General features: G+C 35.0%; 2 protein-coding genes across 2 annotated transcripts; both read right to left on the bottom strand.

The window, feature by feature from the left end:
* Nucleotides 1-1,223: 1,223 nt before the first annotated feature.
* LOC133037060 (secreted RxLR effector protein 161-like) lies at nucleotides 1,224-4,335 on the bottom strand. Its single transcript, XM_061113869.1, has 4 exons — nucleotides 4,301-4,335; nucleotides 3,802-3,928; nucleotides 2,383-2,892; nucleotides 1,224-1,229 (listed from the first exon to the last, which is right to left on the bottom strand). The coding sequence occupies exons 1-4, from the start codon at nucleotides 4,333-4,335 to the stop codon at nucleotides 1,224-1,226; spliced, it is 678 nt and encodes a 225-aa protein (XP_060969852.1).
* Nucleotides 4,336-8,107: 3,772 nt separating this feature from the next.
* LOC115714378 (small nuclear ribonucleoprotein SmD1a) lies at nucleotides 8,108-10,337 on the bottom strand. The gene is made up of 5 exons (XM_030643061.2): nucleotides 10,065-10,337; nucleotides 9,939-9,972; nucleotides 9,771-9,847; nucleotides 8,566-8,757; nucleotides 8,108-8,431 (listed from the first exon to the last, which is right to left on the bottom strand). Exons 2-5 carry the CDS (start codon nucleotides 9,950-9,952, stop codon nucleotides 8,370-8,372), a joined length of 345 nt encoding a protein of 114 aa, XP_030498921.1. The 5' UTR covers nucleotides 9,953-9,972; nucleotides 10,065-10,337; the 3' UTR covers nucleotides 8,108-8,369.
* Between the last annotated feature and the right edge of the window lie 15,998 nt (nucleotides 10,338-26,335).

The raw sequence follows: 26,335 nt of genomic DNA, 5'->3' as shown, positions 1-26,335 counted from the left end.
GGCACTTGACGGTCAGGTACTTACAGAAGTTCCACACTAGTGACGAAATATATTTTTACCACCAAAAATACGATTTAGGTACTTATTTGCTACTCGACATAAAACATAAAACTTAAGTATTTATGCCGCAAATTACTCATCTTAAAATCTAAAACAAAACCTATATAAGATAAGACAAATGAAAGCAAAGTGTGTTGGCTAATTTCACTATGGAGTTCGAGTACAGCTAATTAGCTTCTCTTTTGACAAAAATTGGTAGGGTATTATGAGTAAAAAAAAACTCCAATTCTATTGTGTGATAATTAGGGGTACGTCAGTCGGTTTGGTCGGTTCACGTTACATTTTTATTTAACCCAATGTAAAGATTGGGTTACAAAAATCTAAGTGCAACCCGCCCAATTAAGAAAAAAAAAAGTTTCTATCCGCCCAATGAATTCGTCAATATAGTCGGGTTAACCCGTACAAACCGAGCACTAATATACTTTTTTTTCACATTCAATTGTTATATTTTTGTTATTGTGATAATGAGATAATTATAAAGATTAAATTTAAAGTTCAAATCATCTGTCATAAAAAAATATAGTAGTTTAAACTTTCTATTTTTTTTTATATAAATATGTATATAAATTATATAATATATAGATTATATATAATAAAAACATATATATATATATAAAAATACTCTTAATCGGGTTGGTCGGGTTAGTTCGGGTTGATTGGGCAGGTTGATATTATTTTCCGCCCAATATAAAGATTGGGAGGATTATATTTTTCGTCAGGGTTTCGGTTTGCATTTTTTTTTGGGTTATCTCGATTTAGTTTGGATGGATTGTTCGGGTTGGGCGATTTACGAAAATTTAAGTACAGTCCTAGTGATAATCACGATGTTAACCCCAAGCTTTTAATCAATGTTTCGTTCATTCACAAAACACATTGTACATTAAAATTAACATTTTTGTCTCCTAAATTTTTGATACTACCTAATCTTGCACCCTAAATGTACAGTTTTATGCCCTTCTGTTAGGTTAGTTTTTTTTACCGTTCAAAATTAGTATTTTTACCTTTGAGCTTTGACCAATACAAAATTTTACCAATTTCATTAAAATAAAAAATAAAAATTATAATATTCTATTAATTCTAAAAAAAATTAATAAAAATTATTAAGAAATCTGATAAAAATAGTGAATTAATAAAACAATATTAAGTTTTCTTAAAAAACTACATTATTCCTACAAAAAATATTTTTAAACTTTGTTTTATTTATAAACATGTATATTAAAAAATCAAACTAAAATTATTAAAAGTACAATATATAATTTAAACAAAATACGATTTTTGAAGAAAAAATCAAATTTATTTATATTTATAAACTCATATCTTAAAAAATAAAGAAAAGTAATTAAAAATTTAATAAAAATATAAAAATATTTTGAAAAAAAAAATTAGAATTAAACTAAAAAAATGTTATGTTTACTTGAATAAATCTAGATTTTTAGAGAAAAAAAATAGACTCAAACTAGTTCTGGTGAAATTTAAATTTAAAAAATTAAATTTGTATATATTTTTTTTTATATCTAAATGAATTTTTTTAATAAAAAACTAAATTTATTTTTAAATCACTTAATTAGTATTAAAATTATAATTTCTTTTAATTTTCTTAATTATTAAAAATAATTTTTTTAAAATCTAAACTATTATAAAATATTAGTATTATGTAATATTATAATTTAGAGAAAGAAAATGGAGAAGAGATGAGAATTTTCTGAGTGTTTTATTCCAATAGGTGATCTCCTATTTATACACATACAAGAGTCAAATATTAAGAAACTAAGAGAAAGGGAAACTAAGAAAAAGGAAATGTTGATTACATTAATGGTAATAAATAAAAGATTTGGACATCCACATAATTAATACTATTTAGAACACTCCCCCTTGGATGTCCATAATAACTGCCTCATTAAAAACCTCGCCGAGAAAACCCAGTGGGACAAAACTCTGTCAAGGAAAAAAGAGTGCAGTATGAAATTACTCCCCCTCATTTTGGCATTCGTGGAGATCCTTTAATCGACGCATTCCAATCTTGTGAACCATCTTCTCAAAAGTTGATGTTGGTAATGACTTCGTGAATAAGTCTGCAAGATTATCGCTTGATCGAATTTGTTGAACATCGATATCACCATTTTCTTGAAGATTGTGTGTAAAGAAGAATTTTGGTGAAATATGTTTAGTTCTGTCTCCTTTAATGTACCCTCCTTTAAGTTGAGCGATGCAAGCAGCATTATCTTCATAGAGAATTGTTGGTACTTCTTTATTAGATGTTAATCCACATGTTCCTCGAATATGTTGTGTCATTGATCTTAACCAAACACATTCTCGACTTGCCTCGTGAATTGCAAGTATCTCAGCATGATTTGAGGAAGTAGCCACCAGAGTTTGCTTTGTTGATCGCCAGGATATAGCAGTGTCACCGCAAGTGAACAAATAGCCAGTTTGAGATCTTGCTTTATGTGGATCAGATAAATATCCTGCATCTGCGTAGCCAATAAGTTGTGACCCATAATTATTAGAACAGAATAATCCTTTATCAATAGTACCCTGGAGATAGCGGAGTATGTGCTTAATCCCTTTCCAATGTCTATATGTTGGAGCAGAACTAAATCTTGCTAATAAATTGACAGAGAAAGCTATATCAGGTCTTGTACAATTAGTAAGATACATCAATGCTCCTATTGCACTAAGATATGGTACTTCTGGACCAAGGAGCTCTTCATGTTCTTCTTTAGGTCGAAAATGATCTTTTTCTACATCAAGTGACCTGACTACCATTGGGCTACTCAATGGGTGTGATTTATCCATATAAAACTGTCTCAAAATTTTTTCAGTATAAGTTGACTGATGAATGAAAATTCCACATTTTAAATGCTCAATTTGTAGACCAAGACAAAATTTTGTTTTTCCTAAATCTTTTATTTCGAACTCTTTCTTTAGATATTCCACATCTTCTGAAAGTTTTTCAAGAGTTCCAATAATATTCAAATCATCAACATATACAGCAATGATAACAAACTCAGGACTTGAACTTTTTATAAAAACACATGGGCAAATAGGATCATTTTTATATCCTTCTTTTAATAAATATTCACTAAGTCGATTGTACCACATGCGTCCTGATTGTTTTAATCCATACAATGATCTTTGTAATTTAATTGAGCACATTTCTTGATTGCTTGAATTATATGCATCAGGCAACTTAAATCCTTCAGGGATCTTCATGTAAATATCACTATCTAGTGATCCATATAAATAAGCTGTGACTACATCCATTAATCGCATATCGAGTTTTTCACTCACAGTCAGGCTAACCAAATATCTTAATGTTATTGCATCCACCACAGGAGAATATGTCTCCTCATAATCAATACCTGGCCTTTGAGAAAAACCTTGAGCTACAAGTCTTGCTTTGTATCTCACAACTTCATTTTTCTCATTTCTTTTACGTAAACATACCCATTTGTATCCAACGGGTTTCACACCTTCAGGTGTTTGGACTATAGGTCCAAATACTTTGCGTTTAGCAAGTGAATTCAATTCTGCTTGAATTGCTTCTTTCCATTTTGGCCAATCTTTTCTATTTTGACATTCTTTGATAGATTTAGGTTCAAGATCCTCGTTTTCATTCATAATTTCTAGCGCTACATTATAAGCAAAAATATTGTCGACAATTACTTCGAGTCGGTTCCATTCTTTTCCTGTATTGACATAATTTATTGAGATCTCATTATTGCTAATATTTTCAGGTACCTGAATCTCTTCAAGAGATTTGTTTATGTCAACATCTTCCTCGAAATTTTCAGCCTCTTCATTAGGGCCATCTTGATTATTTGCTCCCTTTATTTTTCGAGGATTTTTATCTTTGGAACCGACTGGTCTACCACGTTTCAAACGTGCTTTAGAATCATTAATTAATTGTCCTTCTGGGACTTCAATTTGAATTGGAGCATTTTCAGCTGGAATATGTGATTTTGTAATTTTCTTTGGGTCAGTGAATGCATTTGGTAATTGATTTGCAATATTTTGCAAATGAATTATTCTTTGAACTTCAAGTTCACATTGATTTGTACGAGGATCAAATTGAGATAATGATTGTGCATTCCATATAATTTCTTTTTCCAGCTGTTTCTTTTCCCCTCCTCCTAAAGCTGGGAAACTTGTCTCATCAAAATGACAATCAACAAAACGTGCTGTAAATACATCTCCAGTTGTGGGTTTGAGATATTTAATGATAGATGGAGATTCATACCCAACATATATTCCCAGCCTCCTTTGAGGACCCATCTTTGTTCGTTGTGGTGGAGCAATCAGAACATATACTGTACAACCAAAGATTCTTAGATGAGAAATATTTGGCTCCTGACCAAAAGCCAATTGTAGTGGGGAGAATTTGTGGTATGATGTTGGCCTAATGCGTACAAGTGCCGCAGCATGTAAAATAGCATGTCCCCAAAATTGGGAGTTTTGTTCTCATAAGTAATGGTCTTGCGATTAATTGGAGGCGCTTAATAAATGATTTCGCTAGACCATTTTGTGTATGTACATGAGCAATAGGATGTTCAACATTTATCCCTATTGACATACAATAATCATTAAAAGCCTGTGATGTAAATTCACCAGCATTATCAAGGTGGATTGTCTTGATTGCATAGTCTGGGAATTGTGCTCGTAATCGGATTATTTGAGCAAGCAATCTTGCAAATGCTACATTACGAGTAGATAATAAGCAAACATGTGACCATCTAGTTGATGCATCTATCAATACCATAAAATATCTGAATGGTCCACATGGTGGGCAAATAGGCCCACATATGTCGCCCTGAATTCGTTCAAGAAATCCAGGGGATTCAATTCCAACATTTACCGGTGAGGGCTTAATGATTAACTTTCCTTGAGAACAAGCAGCACATGAGAACTCACTGGATAAAAGAATCTTTTGGTTCTTCAATGGATGACCATGTGAGTTCTCTATTATTCTACACATCATAATTGAACCGGGATGGCCTAACCGGTCATGCCAAATAACAAATAAATTTTTCTGGTTTGTGAACTTCTCGTTCACAATAACATGAGTTTCTATTGTACTTATACGTGTAACGTACAAACCTGAAGACAAACCAGGTAATTTTTCTAATATGCACTTTTTTCTTGAAACAATAGATGTAATGCAAAGATATTCAAAATTATTTTCATCTATTGTCTCAATATGATATCCATTACGACGTATATCTTTGAAACTCAACAGATTTCTTTTTGATTTGGTGGATAATAAGGCATCATCTATAATAATTTTTGTTCCTCTAGGCATCTATATAATGGCTCTTCCGGAGCCTTCAATTAAATTTGCAGTGCCTGATATTGTATTAACATTTGCCTTCATTCTTGATAAATTTGAAAAATATTTATCACTTCTAAGTATTGTATGAGTGGTTGCGCTATCCACCAAACACATATCATCACCATTATTTGTAGAATCATGTATAGAATGACAAATGTCCATTACTTCATTAACAAAAAAAACATAATAAGTTCAAAATATAAATGCTTAAATAATAAAAGTTCATTACATAAACATGCCAAATAAAATAAACACCTTAAAGTAAATAAATGATGATAATAAAAAAACATAACAAAGAAAAGTGACTAATTGTGGACATTCACATCTCCATTATCGATATTCATGATGTTATTAATGAGATCTTCATTAAAAAAATCTGCAACATCTAAGTGCGTAATATCCAAAGGCTCTTTGAGAAAACTATCATCTTGATAGGCAAAATTTGCTTCTATTTTCTCATTTCCTTTCACATAAAGATCAGCAAGGTGTTTTTCCGTACGACAGGCACGTGTCCAGTGTCCTTTTATTCCACATCTGGAACATAAATTTTCAGAATTTCTATGATTATTATTTTGAGGACCTTTTCCCTTGTTCTCAGTAGTTGTGCTTTTCATTGGAGTATATGAATTTTTATTTTGACCATTACGATGCCAAACATTACTGACCGCGATCGCGACCACGACCGCGACTTTGACTATGGTCACGACCACGTCTATTACTTCGATTTTGATCACGACTACGACTATGATTATGATTGTCAGCAATTGTAGCATTCACTTCAGGGAATGGAGCAGACCCAGTTGGGCGAGATTCATGATTTTTCATCAAAAGTTCATTATTCTGCTCAGCTACTAGAAGACATGAAATCAATTCTGAATATTTTTTAAAATTTCGCTCTCTATATTGCTGCTGCAGGAGCACATTAGAGGCATGAAAAGTAGTATATGTTTTTTCTAACATTTCATAGTCAGTAACTTTTTCTCCACGCAACATTACTTTAGAAGTGATATTAAACATTGCAGAGTTATAATCACTTACTGATTTAAAATCTTGCAACCTCAGGTGCAACCAATCATTCTTAGCCTTTGGCAATATGACAGTTTTTTGATGGTCATATCTTTCTTTCAAATTTTGCCAAAGCACAAGAGGATCTTTTACGGTTAAATATTCAGATTTTAACCCCTCATGGAGATGATGGCGAAGGAAAATCATAGCCTTGGCCTTATTTTGTTTTGTTTCAGTATTTTGATCTTTGATGGTGTCTCCAAGACCCATAGCATCTAAATGGATTTCAGCATCAAGAATCCATGACAAATAGTTTTTTTCCAGAAATATCAAGTGCCACAAAATTAAGTTTTGCAAGATTTGTCATGGAGAAAACTATATCAATATAAAGTGTAAATTATTAGACATATACATAAATTTTGGAAAAAAAAATACAACATAATATAGTACAATATAGAATAAGATAATAAGATTAAACAATATAATATGATAAACAAATCAACACACATATATAATATATAAGCATCTATATAGATATATATAAGCATAGACATATATTGTATAAATATTAATTCATAAAAAAAATGGCTAACTCGAATGTGTTTCAATCAGATGAGTATATATATATATACATATATATATTTAGTGTATCATGACTTTGACGCAATTCGAGATCACATAACAAAAACATTGTCATACCTTGGTTAGAGGCTCGTGCTGATAACGTATTATAAAATATTAGTATTATGTAATATTATAATTTAGAGAAAGAAAATGGAGAAGAGATGAGAATTTTCTGAGTGTTTTATTCCAATAGGTGATCTCCTATTTATACACATACAAGAGTCAAATATTAAGAAACTAAGAGAAAGAGAAACGAAAAAGGGAATGTTGATTACATTAATGGTAACAAATAAAAGATTTAGACATCCACATAATTAATACTATTTATAACATAAACTAATTTTTTAAAATTTATTAAAAAAAATATTGAATCTTTCTTATTTTTATTTTAAGAGTTAGGATTTAATAGTTGTTAAAGCTTAAAGAGCAAAAAGGCTAATTTATAAAAATATGTAAGTGTATTAGTGTAATAGCTGAAGGAAATTTTTTAACAACCCATATATTTTAAAGATAAAATTAGTCGAAAATTACTAATTATTTGCAGACACGGGTTGCAGATAACAAGCTTTAAATCATTAACATTCCAACAGCACAACAACCCCTAGCACACCAAGCTTCTTTGGTAATCTTATATTATAATTAAAAGTAAATGCCCTCATCAGCAAAATATTTTTCTCTAATTTTTTTACATTATTTTTCTTAACTATAGAAGAGTTTTCTTTCTTTCAGTTCCCTCTATACTCTCTGATCGCTAAGTAATCAACTCCTGATTTAATGTTAAAAAGCAAATTCACTGTGAGTTATAAAAAGATTGTGTAACATATCTACTGCTATTGGTAAGTAACTAGCTATTATAAATGCAGCTTCATAATTGTCAACTTCAAAAATTTAGGCTTGGCTTTGTTTCACACAAAAGGAAGTTGAAAAATGAAAAATAAAACTATGATCTAACAAGCAGACACGATCTACATTTCATTCAAACAAATATTAAGCCAATTACCAAAGTTGGAGTAGTCTTGGGATGGTCATTGCGATAACTTTTGATATGGCTGTATGGGATAAATCACTAAAAATTCCATCAATGGATGATTTTGGTAATGGGGCAGGTTGATCAATGAACCTCTGCCAGCCAAAATATTGGGAGTACTAATTCTCGTTGAATCAACATCCAAAATTTAACACTACAAGCAAGAAATGTTAGTGTCAAAATCACCCACGATAGACAACTAAATGGAGTAACCAACATTGTCACTCCTCTGGTACCTTAAAAGATCTGCAATAAGTTCTTCATTACAACATAGGTGTTTTTACATAACCATGTGCCTTGAGAATTGAAATTAGTGTAATGTATCTAACGGCCACGTGCACGACCCCTTCCACGGCCACGACCACGTCCCCGTCCCACAGCCCTCCCTGAATTTATAAAACCATTTGAATTGTAAGTAATAGTAGCATAGTATAGTACTATAGTACATGCAAAATATAAAGCATAGAAAAGTAGAAAGACAGGGTCAAAAGGAAACATGCTACAAAGTAGTTCTTAATACCAGCAGTTGGCTTCTTGGGCTTGACCCTGGGTGTCTCTTCTACCAGAAGAGTCTCAAGATTCAAGCTGTCAGGAAGAATATAATATCTAATATTGTTGCCCCTCACGCTAAGATGATCAAGGGTAACTGGATTCTTTCCCTTCAAAGTAAGTTTCACTGTCTTCAAATGTGTATTCATACTGATATCCACACCTGTGACCAGCCATAATTCAAACAATTAGAAAAAAGGAAACATGCGAATCCAACTTAAGACTCCAGTAAAGTCAGTAAGTTCCATGTAAAAGTATACAGTAATTTACTTTACCCTTGGCGTATAAATTAGGCCACTATCACATGAACATTCTACATGAAAACAGAAACATGAAACAACAATAAACATCTATTGTGTGAAAATTCAACCTATGGAAATTGCATATGTGGTAATTTAATCATAGCAACACTCATAACTAAAGAATACATGCCGGAACTTCAAAATGTCAAAAAGAGAAATGTGATTTCTCAGGACAAATATGACAGCTATACCTCGAGGAGAGGGTTGTTGTATATTCTATGACATTACAGGAGCTACACTACGATGTGAACCCGTTAACTCTTCACTTACCTTCAACCCATATTGAATTACTTCAATACGTCTAAAAGAGTTATTGATCCAGACAACATGAAAAAAAAAAGTTTTTCAAAATTGACATAAAGGGCTAAAGCAAGAGTAAGAACTCAACCTCAACAACTTTGCAGAGTTGCCGAATTTCACTAGCTTCACTTTGCAGGGTACCATGTAAATTTTTAACTCAATATGATAAAGTTCACTATAGCATCGTTAAAACAAACATACAGATCACACATCCCTGAAGATTTTCTTAGAAAGGGGGAAAAACATCTAAAACCCTAAGGAAGACAAACCCTCTCCGAAATTGCAAATCATACAAATATACCATAAAAACCTTGTCAGACACTGTCTATGGAATATATTAGTATAAAAATACAAACAAAACACAAATGACACTCACATATGCATATAGCGAATACCCATTTCTCAAAGCTTAGCTTCCTTTTTCTACACAACAATTTGGAAGACAAAATGAGTACTCCCAGTATAGGTTTCCCATGACAGTGCACCAGAGAAATAGTCAATTATCGTTCATATAAAAGGCGATTCAACCTAACCGTGGAAAAACAATAATAAATTAGGTGGAGCAGAAAGAAACCTGTGATGGTGCCATGAACAACGGTGCCGTTTTTGAGTTCAATAGACACAGTCTCGTTGTTCAACTTCATCAAGAATCTGTTCATTTGTAAAATTAATGTCAAATACAAATTAGCACAGTACAAAGACGATAGTATTATTTCAGGGAGAAATACATAAAATCACTTACCTGACGAGCTTCATCTTTAAAGCTAGGGATAGAACTGAACAACCACAACCAAATCAATCAGTATAATCCCAACAATTCTCAAGAAAAAAAAAATGAGCGATTAAGTACGAGATCTGCTGTAGTTACCTTCGGAAAGCAGGAAAATGAAGAAATAAAACCCTAAAACACAATAGTAGGGAGAAGTGAAACCAGGACTAGCGGCGAGAACGATGAGCGGAGTCTCAGACGGCGGAGATGGAAATGGAGGAGAAACGAGGAGCGGGGAAAGAGAAAGGGTTTATATAGATAGGGGTTTTGAAATGCAAACCCGAGTTATGCATTTGGGCTTCACTAGTTCACTGATTTTAGAAGAGAACACCATATTCTAGGGCAAAATAATATAACAAAACCACCCTTACTAAAATAAATAAATAATATAGTAATTTAGGGTATAATACTTAAATTTAATTTATGAAGAAATTAAACTTAAATATTTATGCTGTAAATTACTTTAATTAATAAAATATATAATTTTTTTATAATATATATTTATAATTTTATATTATTATTAGCGATATTAGCGATTAAACCACTTGAACTTTACGGTTTGTAACACTTAACCACAAAAATTGAATTTTTGGTGGCTAAACTACCTAAATTTTGGTTCCGTTTTGCTCTGCACACCTCCGTCCAAAAATCACACTTAAGTCCACGTAATATTAGTTTTAAAAAATAATTATAAATATTTAAAATAATTAAAAAATCAGATTTTTTTTTTCTTTTTTACATTTTTTAATTTTAAAAAATTAATTTTTTTTTTTACTTTTTCTTCTTCTTTCTTTTTCTTTCTTATCTCTTCTTCTTTTTTGTCCTTCCCCTTGTGAATTCATTCACTATTTATAAGGAAAAAATTGTTACATTTGGCTCCGTAAAAGGAGTGACAATATATAAATATCCCTATTTTTTAGGGTTCAATTACAATTTGTTGAAGCTCATTTATTCTCAATATTTGTTGGATCTGAGTTTAAAAGGCATGGAGGTAAATGAATACATACCTTATGGTGGAATCAACGGTACCAAACTGATCTTTGATGGTTCTGGTAGAGGCAAGCAAGCACACTGGACACGAAGACGGTTGGCTAGGGCAATCAAGGAGTCCATTTTAGAGTTAAAATCGATGTTTGCCAATTCACTCCTCTAGAAACGATTGATCACTGGGGGTGGATGATTTGGAAAATAATAATTTCTCAGGCAAAAGGCAATTTGGAGTAGGACGTCGAAGACTGGGTTCATTTCACCACTAAAACTCCTCTTTGTGTGTTTGTTCTCGGGAAAATTTGAATTCAAACAACTGAAAATCTGAAATTGTGAGATAAGTGTTATATGGTATCTCTCAAGGGTATTTATACCCAAGGTGGCTATCCACCTGAAGAGGAATGAATGATCCAAGATCGTATCACAACAACAATAAATAGTAATATAGACAACAATACACTTGAAAAAAAAACAAAAAAACTCCAAAATAGCATTACAACAAATATAAAATATAATTTCTATGCTTACTTTGAAAACAATATAAAAATAACCCTGTGTAGTGAACAAAATAATAAGCGCTTAAGAAATTTTTAAAAACACAACAACAACAACAAATAGTAATATAAACAACAGTACACTTGACAAAAAACACAAAAAATCCCAAAATAACATTACAACAAATATAAAACATAATTTCTATGCTTACTTTGAAATAAAAATACAAAAGTAACCCTAAGTAGTGAACAAAATAATAAGCTCTTAAGGGATTTTCAACAACAACAACAACAAATAATAATATAAACAATAATACACCTGACAAAAAATACAAAAAAATCCCCAAAATAACATTACAATAAACATAAAACATAATTTCTATGCTTACTTTTAAAATAATATAAAAATAACCCTAAGTAGTGAACAAAATAATAAACAACCAAAAAAAACCCAAAAAGTAGAGATCCATTAATGAACATTAAAACAACAACTTTGTAAAACCTAAAAACAACATTACATAAATCAAATCAATTTTAAAACAACTTATAAATAAAAATAAAACTACACAAATAAATTCATTAAATAATAAATCTATACAAACAAAAAAAGAACAAGAACAATATCACGAAAAAAACCTAAATTTAAACAAGTTCAACCTAACAAAGCACATCATAACTAACCAATACCAAAAGTCCACAAAAAAATGTAAACCCCTAAAATAGAACTAGAAAATTCACAAATAAACTATAAAATACTTGACAACAAAAATAAATGAGAAACCATACCTTGTTAACTTTCTTTCCTTTAAAATCTTCATCATCATAGGGGTATTTATTGGACCACATCCAATGTTTTTTAGCCTATCCAGATCCGATCTAATTATATATTAAATATTAGATTTTACCATCCGATCCAATTAATTTTCGTCAACCAATCAATAATAGATGTTGGATTGGATCGCTTCTATCCGTTAGATTTCATATATATATATATATATGTAAAGACCGCTTAGTTTAATTTGGAAATTAGTAGTTAATCACGTTTAATTATGAAATTATTTATAGATATTTAAATAATTATTTATACTGTTATTATTGAATTCAGAGATGCATTTTTATGTCATGTAGTAGTTTTCATAATTTTGCATTTCCGGTGCCCGATATTTTGGAACTCGGTGTTTGGCTCAGTAAAAATTACAACTTAGTATGTTAGTAGTTTGGGACGGTTTATTAGACATTGGGAATGTCGGGAATGGCCGGGAATTTAGAATTTCCCAAAAATACCCCTTTAGTGTTATTTATGTTATTTTAGTGTGGAGGGGCAAAATGGTCTTTTTGCCCCAATGATATTTTGTCCTTTAGTGGGCTTTATTTAATTGAATTAAGTGTTATTTGATATTAATTGTTGGCTGAAATGAATATATTGATTTCCTTTCTTTTATTTTTCAAAGTGTCAAAAATTAGAAAGTTAGAAAATTTAAAAGAAAAACAAGCTTTTTCCTCTCAACCTCTCTCTCTTGTTCGGCCTCTTCGAAGCAGCAAGAATCTGGAATTTTCCTTTGATTTTCAAGCCCTTTCCCTTTCAGTCTAAGTATTCATCAAGCTTTGCTAAGGTTCCTAACCTCTTCCTTTTGTATTTTATGAAGAAAATGTTTAAAAGATGATTGTTGCATGTGAATTGTTGTGATACTTGCTGCTGTGTTTTATTGTTGTTTTCAAAGGATTAATCTTGTTATTTTAAGTAGTTTAGAGTTAGTGAATGCATGATGGATGCTTGGATTCAAGCTTTGAAGTTTTTAGCTCAAGAACATGAATTTTTAAAGAAATGTGTTAAATCTGTTAATTGCTTGCTGTAGTTAGTTACTTTCATTTTCAGAGGTTTAATTATGCATGATTATGTAGGTTTAATCTAGTTTGATTGCATGTTAGTTGATTCTAACCAAGTTTGAGTTTTGAAACTCAAAGCTTGGGCTTTAATGGTGTTTTTCATTTCTGTGTATTCTGGGTGAATTTAATGCTTTAGAAATGTTATTTGGGTTATATGGAGTAGGTCTGGAAGGTTTGAGGTGATTTGGGTTGGATTTGTTTGAGTAGTGAATTTTTGAAAAATTCCTGCGAGGAACCGGAATTCCCGTGCAACCGAATTCGGATGAGGGTCCAGAATTCTCGAACCGAATTCGGCTGCGTAACCTGCCTACCTGGTTGGGGAATTTTCTAAAACCCTAGTTTTCCTCGTTTTTATGTTTTTTGGGGTATTGCCATGCTTTTTATCGATAGGGAAACTTTTAGTTCCTAGTTTAAGTCCCCGGGAAGTGATTTAGCGTATCACTTATAGTGTTGTGATTTTTATGGTTTAGGAGCCTGTAATCCGCCGCGCAGATAGTTCCAGTCAGGTTGACCGGCACACCTGAATTCGGAATCCAGGTAAGATTAGTATAACAGTATGCGTATGTAGATTACATGTTTAGCGTGCATGTAGGAAGCCTGTTAGATTACATTAGTTATGTATGTTGGCTTCGAACCATCCAACTGTGTCACGTCGGTACAGGCTGGAGTATGACCAGCAGCCGGAGTATGACCGATTCGACCGATCAGGCTGACACTTAGGTTGGTGGTTCCGTAATATTTGACGTATCACGTCGGTACAGACTGGAGTATGACCAGCAGCCGGAGTATGACCGGTTCGATCAATCAGGCTGATACTGTAACACGTCGGTACAGGCTGGAGTATGACCAGCAGCCGGAGTATGACCGGTTCGACCGATCAGGCTGTTACTTGTCAATAGTACCGTCCCTATGAACGTTAAGAACTCAGTACCGTGTTGGACACGGCAGTTAGGGGGACTCAGTATCGTGTTGGACACGGCAGTTAGGGTAATGATCAGGGGTATGGGCGTCTGATCATGACCGAGATTTATGTATGAGTATTATTATGCTTTTCTTACTGAGTCTGTCGACTCACAGTGCTATGTTTATGTGTAGGTAAAGGCAAGGCTGGAGCTGATGGACCGTGAACGAGCCTATGAAGATTGTACATGTCGGGGCGGTTAGGCTTGGAGCGTACGATCCTCGGGACAGCAAGGCTATTTTTGTAACTAGTCGCTAGGCGACAATTATTTTGTATAAACAGTTAACTTTTGTAAATGATTTTGTAATCGGGATCTCGAGTCTTTTGTATAAATATTTTACAAGTTTAATTAAAAAGTAAAAATTTTAATTAATCACGTTTTCCATAAACCTCGTTGATTAGCAACGAGCTGCACAGCATGTTTAAAAATCACGTAATACGCGTATGTTAGTTAGGGTGTTACAATTTGGTATCAGAGCCGCCAGGTTGTCTTCCGAAGATCGTCACGACATGTACAATCATCATCGCCGCCTAGCTCGTTCCACGGTTCAGCAAGCCTTTATTGCTTTAGTAGTTTATTTATTTATTTATGAATAAGAAAAGCCTGATAGGAAGCATGTTAGTAGCCTGATAGTAGAATAGGCGCATGTTTCGTTTTTAATTTCCAAATTAAGCGGCATTAGTAAGCTCTCCTTGAATACGACCTGATATGCCAACTCTTGGTTTCGCAGCGGTTCGACTAGATGGACGCCGGGCGGACTACCGGGAGCCAGGGCAATTCAGTGGGGTCGAATCAAGGACAGGGAGCTCAGTTTCCCCCGCCAGTTAGGGGCCGAGGTAGAGGTCCCCGGGGCAGGGCTCGTGGTCGGGGTGATGAGAACCCGCCACAGGCTGCCCAGGCTCCCCCAGCCGATCAGGGAGCCCAGAACTGGGAGGTTAGGTTTGCGGAAATGCAAGCCAGAATAGAAGAGCAAGACCTCGAGATTCAGAGGTTGAGACAGCAGGGTGCTCCTGCAGTTGCTGTGCCAGTAGTTCCAGTGGCACCTGCCCCTGCTGCTCAGGCCGAATTAGTTGTGGCGGCCAACAGATTGGAACCTTTGTATGAACGGTTCCGGAAGCAGGCACCTCCGGTCTTTCTGGGAGGTCCAGACGTGATGAAGGCCGAACAGTGGCTGACGGTGATTACCAAAATCCTGAACTTCATGGGTGTCACCGGTAATGACAGAGTGGTGTGTGCCACTTTCCAGTTCCAGGAGGACGCTCTGGTCTGGTGGGACATGGTGTCTCAAATTCATGACGTCACCACTATGACCTGGGAAAGGTTCCAGGAACTCTTCAACGCCAAATACTATAATGAGGCGGTCAAAAGCGCCAAGAGGAAAGAGTTCGCTCACCTGACCCAGCGTGAGAACATGAGCGTGACCGAGTATACTACTCAGTTCGACCGGTTGGCGAGGTTAGCCTCGGGAGTTGTGCCAACCGACTTCAGCAAGAAAGAGAAGTACCTAGATGGGTTAAATGCAAAGATTAAACATGATTTGATGATCACCACCGACGACAAAACCACCTATGCTGAGATGGTGGAGAAGGCACTGCGAGCTAAGGGCGCAGTTGGGTGTATGTCGGAGTCAGCTAGTACTCCGGCGAGTGGCGGGGCTCTTACCCCTCCTGCATCAGGCTTTAGCAGGGGGAGTAGTGGTTCGGCCATGGATCAGAGGAAGAGAGCATCCACTGCATCCGGTGGCTCGAGTCAAAACAGGAGGTTCCGGGGGAACCATAATAGAGGTAGTCGTTCCAGTGGTACTGAGCCCGATTCTCCTATCCCGAGTGCCCTAGCTGCAAAAGGCACCATCGGGGTGAGTGCAAAGGTCAGGGATGCTTTCACTGTGGCATGCCCGGACACTTCAAGAGGGACTGTCCCCAGCTCCGCTCAGAGGCACCGAGAGCTCCGGCGATACCCACTCCAGCCAGGGTGTTCGCCATCACTCAGGCTGATGCAGATGCCAGCCCATCAGTTGTCACAGGTCAGCTTTCTGTTAATAACTCGCTTTACTCAGTGCTGTTTGATTCTGGGGCTACACATTCTTATGTGGCAGCCAGAGTCTTTAGTAAATTGGATAGACCGTACGATAGATATGAATCAGGGTTTGGAACCCTATTACCTGGCGGAGAGTTGGTTATCTCCAACAGGTGGATTAGGTCTATGCCGATCAGGATAGATGGTAGAGAGTTAAGTGCTGACTTGATAGAGATGAGTTTAGTAGAGTTCGATATTATTTTAGGAATGGATTTCCTATCTAAATATTCGACGAGTATTGATTGCAAAAGGAAGATGGTGATCTACCAACCGGAAAGTGAAGAACCATTTGTGTTTGTTGGTTCAGTTCAGGGATCTCGTATCCCGGTGATTTCAGCCATGTCAGCTAGAGAATTATTGCATGGTGGATGCTTAGGGTTTTTGGCCGTGGTGGTGGACACCACTCGGCCAGATACCATTCGGCCAGAGGACATCAAGGTGGTTCGGGAATTTTTAGATGTTTTTCCCGAAGAACTTCCAGGGTTACCACCTCAGCGGGAGATTGACTTCGTGATAGATTTGGCACTAGGGGTGGAACCGGTTTCCAAAGCTCCATATAGAATGGCTCCAGCTGAACTTAAGGAGTTAAAGATTCAGCTCCAAGGGTTGCTTGACATAGGGTTTATTCGGCCTAGTGTGTCACCTTGGGGAGCTCCAGTTTTTGTTCGTTAAGAAGAAAGATGGAACTATGAGGATGTGCGTCGACTACAGAGAATTGAACAAGCTGACGGTGAAGAATAAATATCCATTACCTAGGATCGATGATTTGTTCGATCAGCTTCGGGGAAAGACGGTCTTTTCTAAGATTGATCTCCGTTCGGGTTATCATCAGCTGAGAATCCGAGAGGAGGACATTCCGAAGACAGCTTTCCGCACTAGGTATGGACATTATGAATTCTTGGTTATGTCGTTCGGACTAACCAATGCTCCTGCAGCATTCATGGATTTGATGAATAGAGTATTCAAGGATTTCCTCGATATCTGCGTGATTGTGTTTATCGACGACATCCTCGTGTACTCTCAATCGGAAGAGGAGCATGAAATACATCTTCAAATGGTACTGCAACGGCTTCGGGAACACAAGCTTTATGCCAAGTTCAAGAAATGTGAATTCTGGCTATCTCAAGTGTCCTTCCTAGGGCACATTGTGAGCAAATATGGGATCAAGGTAGATCCCGGAAAGATCGAATCCGTCAGGGACTGGCCGAGACCGAAGACAGGGACAGAGATCAGAAGCTTCTTGGGTTTAGCTGGGTACTACCGTAGGTTCGTGGAAGGGTTCTCTAAAATTTCAATGCCCCTAACCGAACTTACAAAGAAGAATCAGCGATTTATCTGGTCAGACAAGTGCGAAGCTAGTTTTCAGGAGCTGAAGCAGAGGTTGATTACCGCTCCAGTGCTAGCTTTGCCTTCAGACAATGAGAAGTTCGTAGTTTACTGTGACGCATCCAAACAGGGTTTGGGGTGTGTGTTGATGCAACCCAATCGAGTTATCGCTTATGCCTCCTGTCAGTTAAAGGATTATGAACAGCGATACCCGACTCATGATCTAGAGTTGGCCGCAGTGGTTTTCGCATTGAAGATTTGGCGGCATTACCTTTACGGAGAAAGGTGTGAAATCTATACCGACCATAAAAGTCTCAAGTATTTCTTTACTCAGAAAGATTTGAACATGAGACAGAGACGTTGGTTGGAGTTAGTGAAAGATTACGACTGTGAGATTCTCTATCACCCTGGGAAGGCTAATGTAGTGGCCGATGCCCTGAGCAGAAAGGGTCCCGGGCAAGTAGCTAGTATGGTTCAGATCTCACCTCAGCTAGCAGAGGATATGGTTAGATCCAGCATTGAGTTTGTGGTAGGTCAGCTTCACAACTTAACGCTGCAATCGGAACTGTTGGAAAGAATTAAAGTCGCTCAGATGACTGATCCAGAGTTAGTGAAGATCAGAGATGAGGTTTTGGCTGGTCAAGCTAGGGACTGTTCAGTGTCAGATAACGGGATGCTTCTGTATAAAGCTAGGGTTTGTGTTCCGAATAGTGTGGAACTCAGGAATGAGATCTTTGAGGAGGCTCATTCTACCCCGTATTCTCTGCATCCCGGCACCACTAAGATGTACCAAGATCTTAAACCGTACTTCTGGTGGAGCGGTATGAAGAAGAATTTGGTAGAATTCGTATCGAGATGCCTCACTTGTCAGCAGATTAAGGCTGAACATCAGAGACCAGCAGGGTTGTTGCAGCCTCTAACCCTACCAGAATAGAAGTGGGAAGATATCACGATGGATTTTGTGGTCGGGTTACCTAGGACCACGGGTTTATTTGATTCCATCTGGGTAGTGGTGGATCGATTTACGAAATCTGCTCATTTTCTGCCGGTTAGAACAACATTTACAGTGGATCAGTTGGCAGAGTTGTATGTCAGAGAGATAGTAAGACTTCACGGGGTACCGAAGTCTATAGTTTCGGACAGGGATCCGAAGTTCACCTCCAAATTTTGGCAGAGTTTGCAACGAGCAATGGGTACAAAGCTGAAATTCAGTACAGCATTCCATCCTTAGACAGATGGTCAGTCCGAAAGGACAATTCAGATATTGGAGGACATGTTGCGAGCCTGTGTTATGGATTTTGAAGGCTCATGGAATAAATATCTACCGTTGATAGAATTTTCTTACAACAACAGTTATCAGAGTACGATAGGAATGGCTCCCTATGAACTGTTATACAATAGGAAATGTAGATCTCCCATCCACTGGGATGAGACAGGGGAGAGAAAATACCTAGGTCTAGAGTCAGTGCAGCGGACCAATGAGGCAATAGAGAAGATAAAAGCTAGAATGCTTGCCTCACAGAGTAGACAGAAGAGTTACGCAGATCTGAAACGCAGAGATGTTGAGTTCCAAGTAGGGGACCATGTGTTTTTACGAGTATCTCCGATGAAGGGGATCAAACGTTTCGGGAAAAGAGGCAAGTTATGCCCTAGATTTACAGGACCTTTTGAGATTGTCGAGAAGATAGGTCAAGTGGCATACCGGTTAGCGTTGCCTCCAGCTTTATCAGCGGTTCACAACGTATTCCATGTCTCGATGTTGAGAAAATACGTTTCAAATCCCTCTCATATTCTCAGTTATGAGAGCCTAGAATTGCAGCCAGATATGACATAGGAAGAACAGCCAGTGCAGATCCTGGATAGAAAGGATAAAGTCCTTCGGAATAAGACCATAGCATTGGTCAAGGTTCTCTGGAGAAACAGCAAGGTGGAGGAAGCCACCTGGGAGCTAGAGTCAGATATGAGAGCTCAATATCCGGAGTTATTCAGGTTAGATTTCGGGGACGAAATCCTTTTAAGGGGGGAATAGTTGTAAAGACCGCTTAGTTTAATTTGGAAATTAGCAGTTAATCACGTTTAATTATGAAATTATTTATAGCTATTTAAATAATTATTTATACTGTTATTATTGAATTCAGAGATGCATTTTTATGTCATGTAGTAGTTTTCATAATTTTGCATTTCTGGTGCCCGGTATTTTGGAACTCGGTGTTTGGCTCAGTATTTTGGAACAAGGTGTTTTCATAATTAAAAGCTAGAATGCTTGCCTCACAGAGTAGACAGAAGAGTTACGCAGATCTGAAACGCAGAGATGTTGAGTTCCAAGTAGGGGACCATGTGTTTTTACGAGTATCTCCGATGAAGGGGATCAAACGTTTCGGGAAAAGAGGCAAGTTATGCCCTAGATTTACAGGACCTTTTGAGATTGTCGAGAAGATAGGTCAAGTGGCATACCGGTTAGCGTTGCCTCCAGCTTTATCAGCGGTTCACAACGTATTCCATGTCTCGATGTTGAGAAAATACGTTTCAAATCCCTCTCATATTCTCAGTTATGAGAGCCTAGAACTGCAGCCAGATATGACATACGAAGAACAGCCAGTGCAGATCCTGGATAGAAAGGATAAAGTCCTTCGGAATAAGACCATAGCATTGGTCAAGGTTCTCTGGAGAAACAGCAAGGTGGAGGAAGCCACCTGGGAGCTAGAGTCAGATATGAGAGCTCAATATCCGGAGTTATTCAGGTTAGATTTCGGGGACGAAATCCTTTTAAGGGGGGAATAGTTGTAAAGACCGCTTAGTTTAATTTGGAAATTAGCAGTTAATCACGTTTAATTATGAAATTATTTATAGCTATTTAAATAATTATTTATACTGTTATTATTGAATTCAGAGATGCATTTTTATGTCATGTAGTAGTTTTCATAATTTTGCATTTCCGGTGCCCGGTATTTTGGAACTCGGTGTTTGGCTCAGTAAAAATCACAACTTAGTATGTTAGTAGTTTGGGACGGTTTATTAGACATTGGGAATGTCAGGAATGGCCGGGAATTTAGAATTTCCCAAAAATACCCCTTTAGTGTTATTTATGTTATTTTAGTGTGGAGGGGCAAAATGGTCTTTTTGCCCCAATGATATTTTGTCCTTTAGTGGGCTTTATTTAATTGAATTAAGTGTTATTTGATATTAATTGTTGGCTGAAATGAATATATTGATTTCCTTTCTTTTATTTTTCAAAGTGTCAAAAATTAGAAAGTTAGAAAATTTAAAAGAAAAACAAGCTTTTTCCTCTCAACCTCTCTCTCTTGTTCGGCCTCTTTGAAGCAGCAAGAATCTGGAATTTTCCTTTGATTTTCAAGCCCTTTCCCTTTCAATCTAAGTATTCCTCAAGCTTTGGTAAGGTTCCTAACCTCTTCCTTTTGTATTTTATGAAGAAAATGTTTAAAAGATGATTGTTGCATGTGAATTGTTGTGATACTTGCTGCTGTGTTTTATTGTTGTTGTCAAAGGATTAATCTTGTTATTTTAAGTAGTTTAGAGTTAGTGAATGCATGATGGTTGCTTGGATTCAAGCTTTGAAGTTTTTAGCTCAAGAACATGAATTTTTAAAGAAATGTGTTAAATCTGTTAATTGCTTGTTGTAGTTAGTTACTTTCATTTTCAGGGGTTTAATTATGCATGATTATGTAGGTTTAATCTAGTTTGATTGCATGTTAGTTGATTCTAACCAAGTTTGAGTTTTGAAACTCAAAGCTTGGGCTTTAATGGTGTTTTTCATTTCTGTGTATTCTGGGTGAATTCAATGCTTTAGAAATGTTATTTGGGTTATATGGAGTAGGTCTGGAAGGTTTGAGGTGATTTAGGTTGGATTTGTTTGAGTAGTGAATTTTTGAAAAATTCCTGCGAGGAACCGGAATTCTGGTTGTGCAACCGGAATTCCGGATGAGGGTCCAGGAATTCTCAGAACTGGAATTCCGGTTGCAGAACCGGTCTACCGGTTGGGGAATTTTCTGAAACCCTAGTTTTCCTCATTTTTATGTTTTTTGAGGTATTGCCATGCTTTTTATCGATAAGGAAACTTTTAGTTCCTAGTTTAAGTCCCCAGGAAGTGATTTAGCGTATCACTTATAGTGTTGTGATTTTTATGGTTTAGGAGCCTGTAATCCGCCGCGCAGATAGTTCCAGTCAGGTTGACCGGCACACCTGAATTCGGAATCCAGGTAAGATTAGTATAACAGTATGCATATGTAGATTACATGTTTAGCGTGCATGTAGGAAGCCTGTTAGATTACATTAGTTATGTATGTTGGCTTCGAACCATCCAACTGTGTCACGTCGGTACAGGCTGGAGTATGACCAGCAGCCGGAGTATGACCGGTTCGACCGATCAGGCTGACACTTAGGTTGGTGGTTCCGTACTATTTGACGTATCACGTCGGTACAGGCTGGAGTATGACCAGCAGCCGGAGTATGACCGGTTCGATCGATCAGGCTGATACTGTAACACGTTGGTACAGGCTGGAGTATGACCAGCAGCCGGAGTATGACCGGTTCGACCGATCAGGCTGTTACTTGTCAATAGTACCGTCCCTATGAACGTTCAGAACTCAATGCCGTGTTGGACACGGCAGTTAGGGGGACTCAGTATCGTGTTGGACACGGCAGTTAGGGTTATGATCAGGGGTATGGGCGTCTGATCATGACCGGGATTTATGTATGAGTATTATTATGCTTTTCTTACTGAGTTTGTCGACTCACAGTGCTATGTTTATGTGTAGGTAAAGGCAAGGCTAGAGCTGATGGACCGTGAACGAGCCTATGAAGATTGTACATGTCGGGGCGGTTAGGCCTGGAGCGTACGATCCTCGGGACAGCAAGGCTATTTTTGTAACTAGTCGCTAGGCGATAATTATTTTGTATAAACAGTTAACTTTTGTAAATGATTTTGTAATCGGGATCCCGAGTCTTTTGTATAAATATTTTACAAGTTTAATTAAAAAGCAAAAATTTTAATTAATCACGTTTTCCATAAACCTCGTTGATTAGCAACGAGCTGCACAGCATGTTTAAAAATCACGTAATACGCCTATGTTAGTTAGAGTGTTACAATATATATACTAGCAAAAAACTACGTGCGAGGCACGTATATTAAATTTTATGCTAGTTTTTTTCTATGTTATTTGAAAGTGGTACAATTAAAAATTAAAGAAAAAATATTATTAGTTATTAGGTGAGATTATTATTATGTGTATAGGATGAAATCACAAATTAATTAATCTTATAATCTTAACTTTAATCAAATAGGGTTCTAGATATATGAACAATAAATAATTACGTAAAAATAAAAAATAATTATTTGAATACAGAATTTAATATACACAGTTATTTATATGAATCTCATTAATCAAAAATAATTATTCAATATATAAACAATAATTTGTCACGCTATATGTTTCCCAATAAAGAAATCCACCTCCTCATAGTCAAAAATAAATAATACATGTAATACAGATCTTTGTAATAGAGTACCTACAAGAAACAAAACTTCAGTTACCATAATCGGAAAAAATTTAAGTGAACTAAATAATGACTAAGAAGATCTAAATTACAAAATGAAAATACCATGTCTATATGAGTATGATTTTTTTGCTATATGAGCATGATTGATCTTAGAGAAAATAGATAAACCTATAAACATATAAATATACTTAATATTAATTTTGAAAAAGAAACAATTCAATTATAAACAATTCTAAATATCAGCTTGACAATTTCAACACACTAATTACTCATTAAATGACCATAATGTATACATCATGATAATTTTATTTTATTTGATATCAAATGATAGAGATTATTGAGGTTTTCAGCCATGAAAAACACACTATGATCAAAAAGTAATGCTCATTAATTGTATATTTCAAAGAAACCCAAATTTCCATGAATGTCCCTAATAAGATATAAAGAATAAAGTTGTAAATTAAAAAAAAAAGTAGCAAAATTTCAGTTAATAGAAGAAATAGAACAAATTGAAGATTTATACAATACTGGAATTTGAACTCTTAGGCGCGATTAGCGAAGGGACGAAACTCGTTAGATCCCTAGTAGAACACTACCTTAATGGTCACACAAAAATTGTAGAAATCAAAATATGAATAAATTAGCATCATCAACAAAAAGAAAATTAAAGAGAAAAGACTTAATAATTACGTGACAAATAATTATTAATTGAATTAAAAAGTTAAGAATATAAGATTAATTCAAATTATTGTTCATATATTGATTAATGGGATTAATCAATATATGAACAATAATTTGAATTAATTTTATAATTTTAACTTTAATCAAATAGGGTTTATAAAAGAGGCATAAATAATAAAATAGGGTTAGAAATACGGTAATTAAAGAAAATCTGGAACCCTATTTTTTTTAGATTTAATGAGATTTATTTTATTATATATAAATAAAAAGTGACTCATGAATTTCTCATAAATTATTTTATTTTTAATAATAAACTATTTTATTTTTAATATAAATAAAAAGTCACCCATGAATTTCTCATAAACCAAGAATTCTGTTATATAGGTACACTTTATATAGAATAGATATATCGGTTTAATTTAAGTTTATTGAATATTTTAGACCTATTATTTTTAGGTCTAGTATGTATTGAATTGGATTGGAAGAGTAAAAATTTAATGTTAATTTTTATATATACATATATATTTTACGTATAACAATATAAAATCTAATTACTTATCCAAACTAAATGAAAATACTAATTAATTCGATTAGATGTTGGATGTATTAGATTTTTGGACACCCCATCCAACATTCGATCTGATCCAATTGAATATTAAAAAATAACATCAAATCCGATCCGATCACAATTGAATATCCAATGTTTGACGGTCGGTTACCATTAGATTGAATCGATTTATACACCCCTTCATCGCACAACTTTATTTTTAGACTTAACACATGTTTGGATTTCCTATTCTCTACAATATCAACCATCATCTACCTCTTTAAAATAGTGAGAGAGTTATGACTGATGGATTTTCTATAAGTTGTTTAGGAACAAATTTCTATATTATTGAAAATACCTTGACAAATTTTTTTAGGGTAATTTTAAGAATTTTTAAACAGTTGGAGAAAAGGAACCAAACCTAGTAAAACCCACGAAGAAATTAAAAATTGTATTTGTAAGAAAACTCTGAGTAAAAAATAAGAGGAAACATTTGGGTTAAGAATTGTTAGCAATGGAAGTTTGAAGTTTTGAGACAATGTGATAATGGAGAAGATGAGAGATTAACATGGGCAAATGAAAAAAAAAGTTGATAGAGGTTTTCAGAAGTTACAAGAGAAAGATGAGAAGATATTGATGGAGAAGAAAGTAAATAGGTAGTGTCATAAAAAAAAATAAAAATAAAAGTTAAACGAGCTATATAAGAATGTGAGAATATTAGGTGCTTACAAATAACAAAATATTAACAACAAAATAAAAATAGTACAATATACAAATAATATAGGGAAATTTTCATGAGGCACCTTAATTTGAAAATTATTTACAAAAATAACTTTGTTTTTGTGAGTAGAATGGATTTTTACATATTATACCTTTTTTTCTATATTAATATCAAATATACCTTACTCAATCTAATAAGCTATTTCTTTGCCTTTTATACATATTTAATAACATTTTTTTTTTTCATATGTAGTGTTTGAAATCTCACACCTACCTCATATATATCTTTATTGGTTTTTTATTTTCTTTCTATATATGTATTTTTGAAATGACTATAGTAGTTGTTAGTGGCCATTTAATTCACAAAAATATATAAATATACCCATAAGTGACAATTTAATTCACAAAAATATATAAGCATATACAAAATTCATTTCCAATAAATTATTAGGCTCTGTTTTAAAAAAAAAAAAAAAATTATTAGGCTAAGTAAAACGTAACATACTTCACTGAAAGAAAAATGTAGGACGTAACATACAAGTTAGTTTAGTTGCAATTTGGCTTAAGATACATTTAAGTTATTTTTTTTTAAAAAAAAATTATGTAGCAACACTTTTGCTATTTTAATTTTTACAAGTTAGTTTAAATTCATTATTAATAATGCACATCTTTTGAATGTCAATAAAATACCAATTTGTTACTGTTGACCGAGATTTTTGGCAACTAATAAAATATTATAACATTACTGAGCTGTAAGAAAGTGAGAGAAGGATTTTTACGTGGTTGGGGCGTTAATGAGCCTTAGTCCACGAGTCTTTTTTATTTATGGATGTCTTTAATACAGAGAATATACTTGGGAGAGATTCTCCCTTATAAATACAGAGAATGTTCTTGGTGAGTATTTACTCTACTTGCTCATATGCAGCCCAAGATTCTCGATCCCATTTAATGAGCTTTGAGGGGGTATTTATAGTATTTTTGGTGGGGTAATCCCTAGAATTGTCCTTACAAGTGTATCTGTAAGTATCCATAAAGTTGGGTATTCCCAATGAATATACCATGGGTAATGCATGGTCAAATCCCTAGGTGTTGTAGGGTTTTTATGTGGAATGTCCTTTTTGTCTTTTGATTGACGTGACTCTTCACAGTGTAGCCGTCGCTAGACTTAAATGA

Source organism: Cannabis sativa, chromosome 4 (assembly GCF_029168945.1).
Source record: "Cannabis sativa cultivar Pink pepper isolate KNU-18-1 chromosome 4, ASM2916894v1, whole genome shotgun sequence".
Taxonomy (NCBI): domain Eukaryota; kingdom Viridiplantae; phylum Streptophyta; class Magnoliopsida; order Rosales; family Cannabaceae; genus Cannabis; species Cannabis sativa.
The sequence above is the reverse complement of the archived record's forward strand: the minus strand, read 5'-3'. Positions and strand labels throughout refer to the sequence as shown.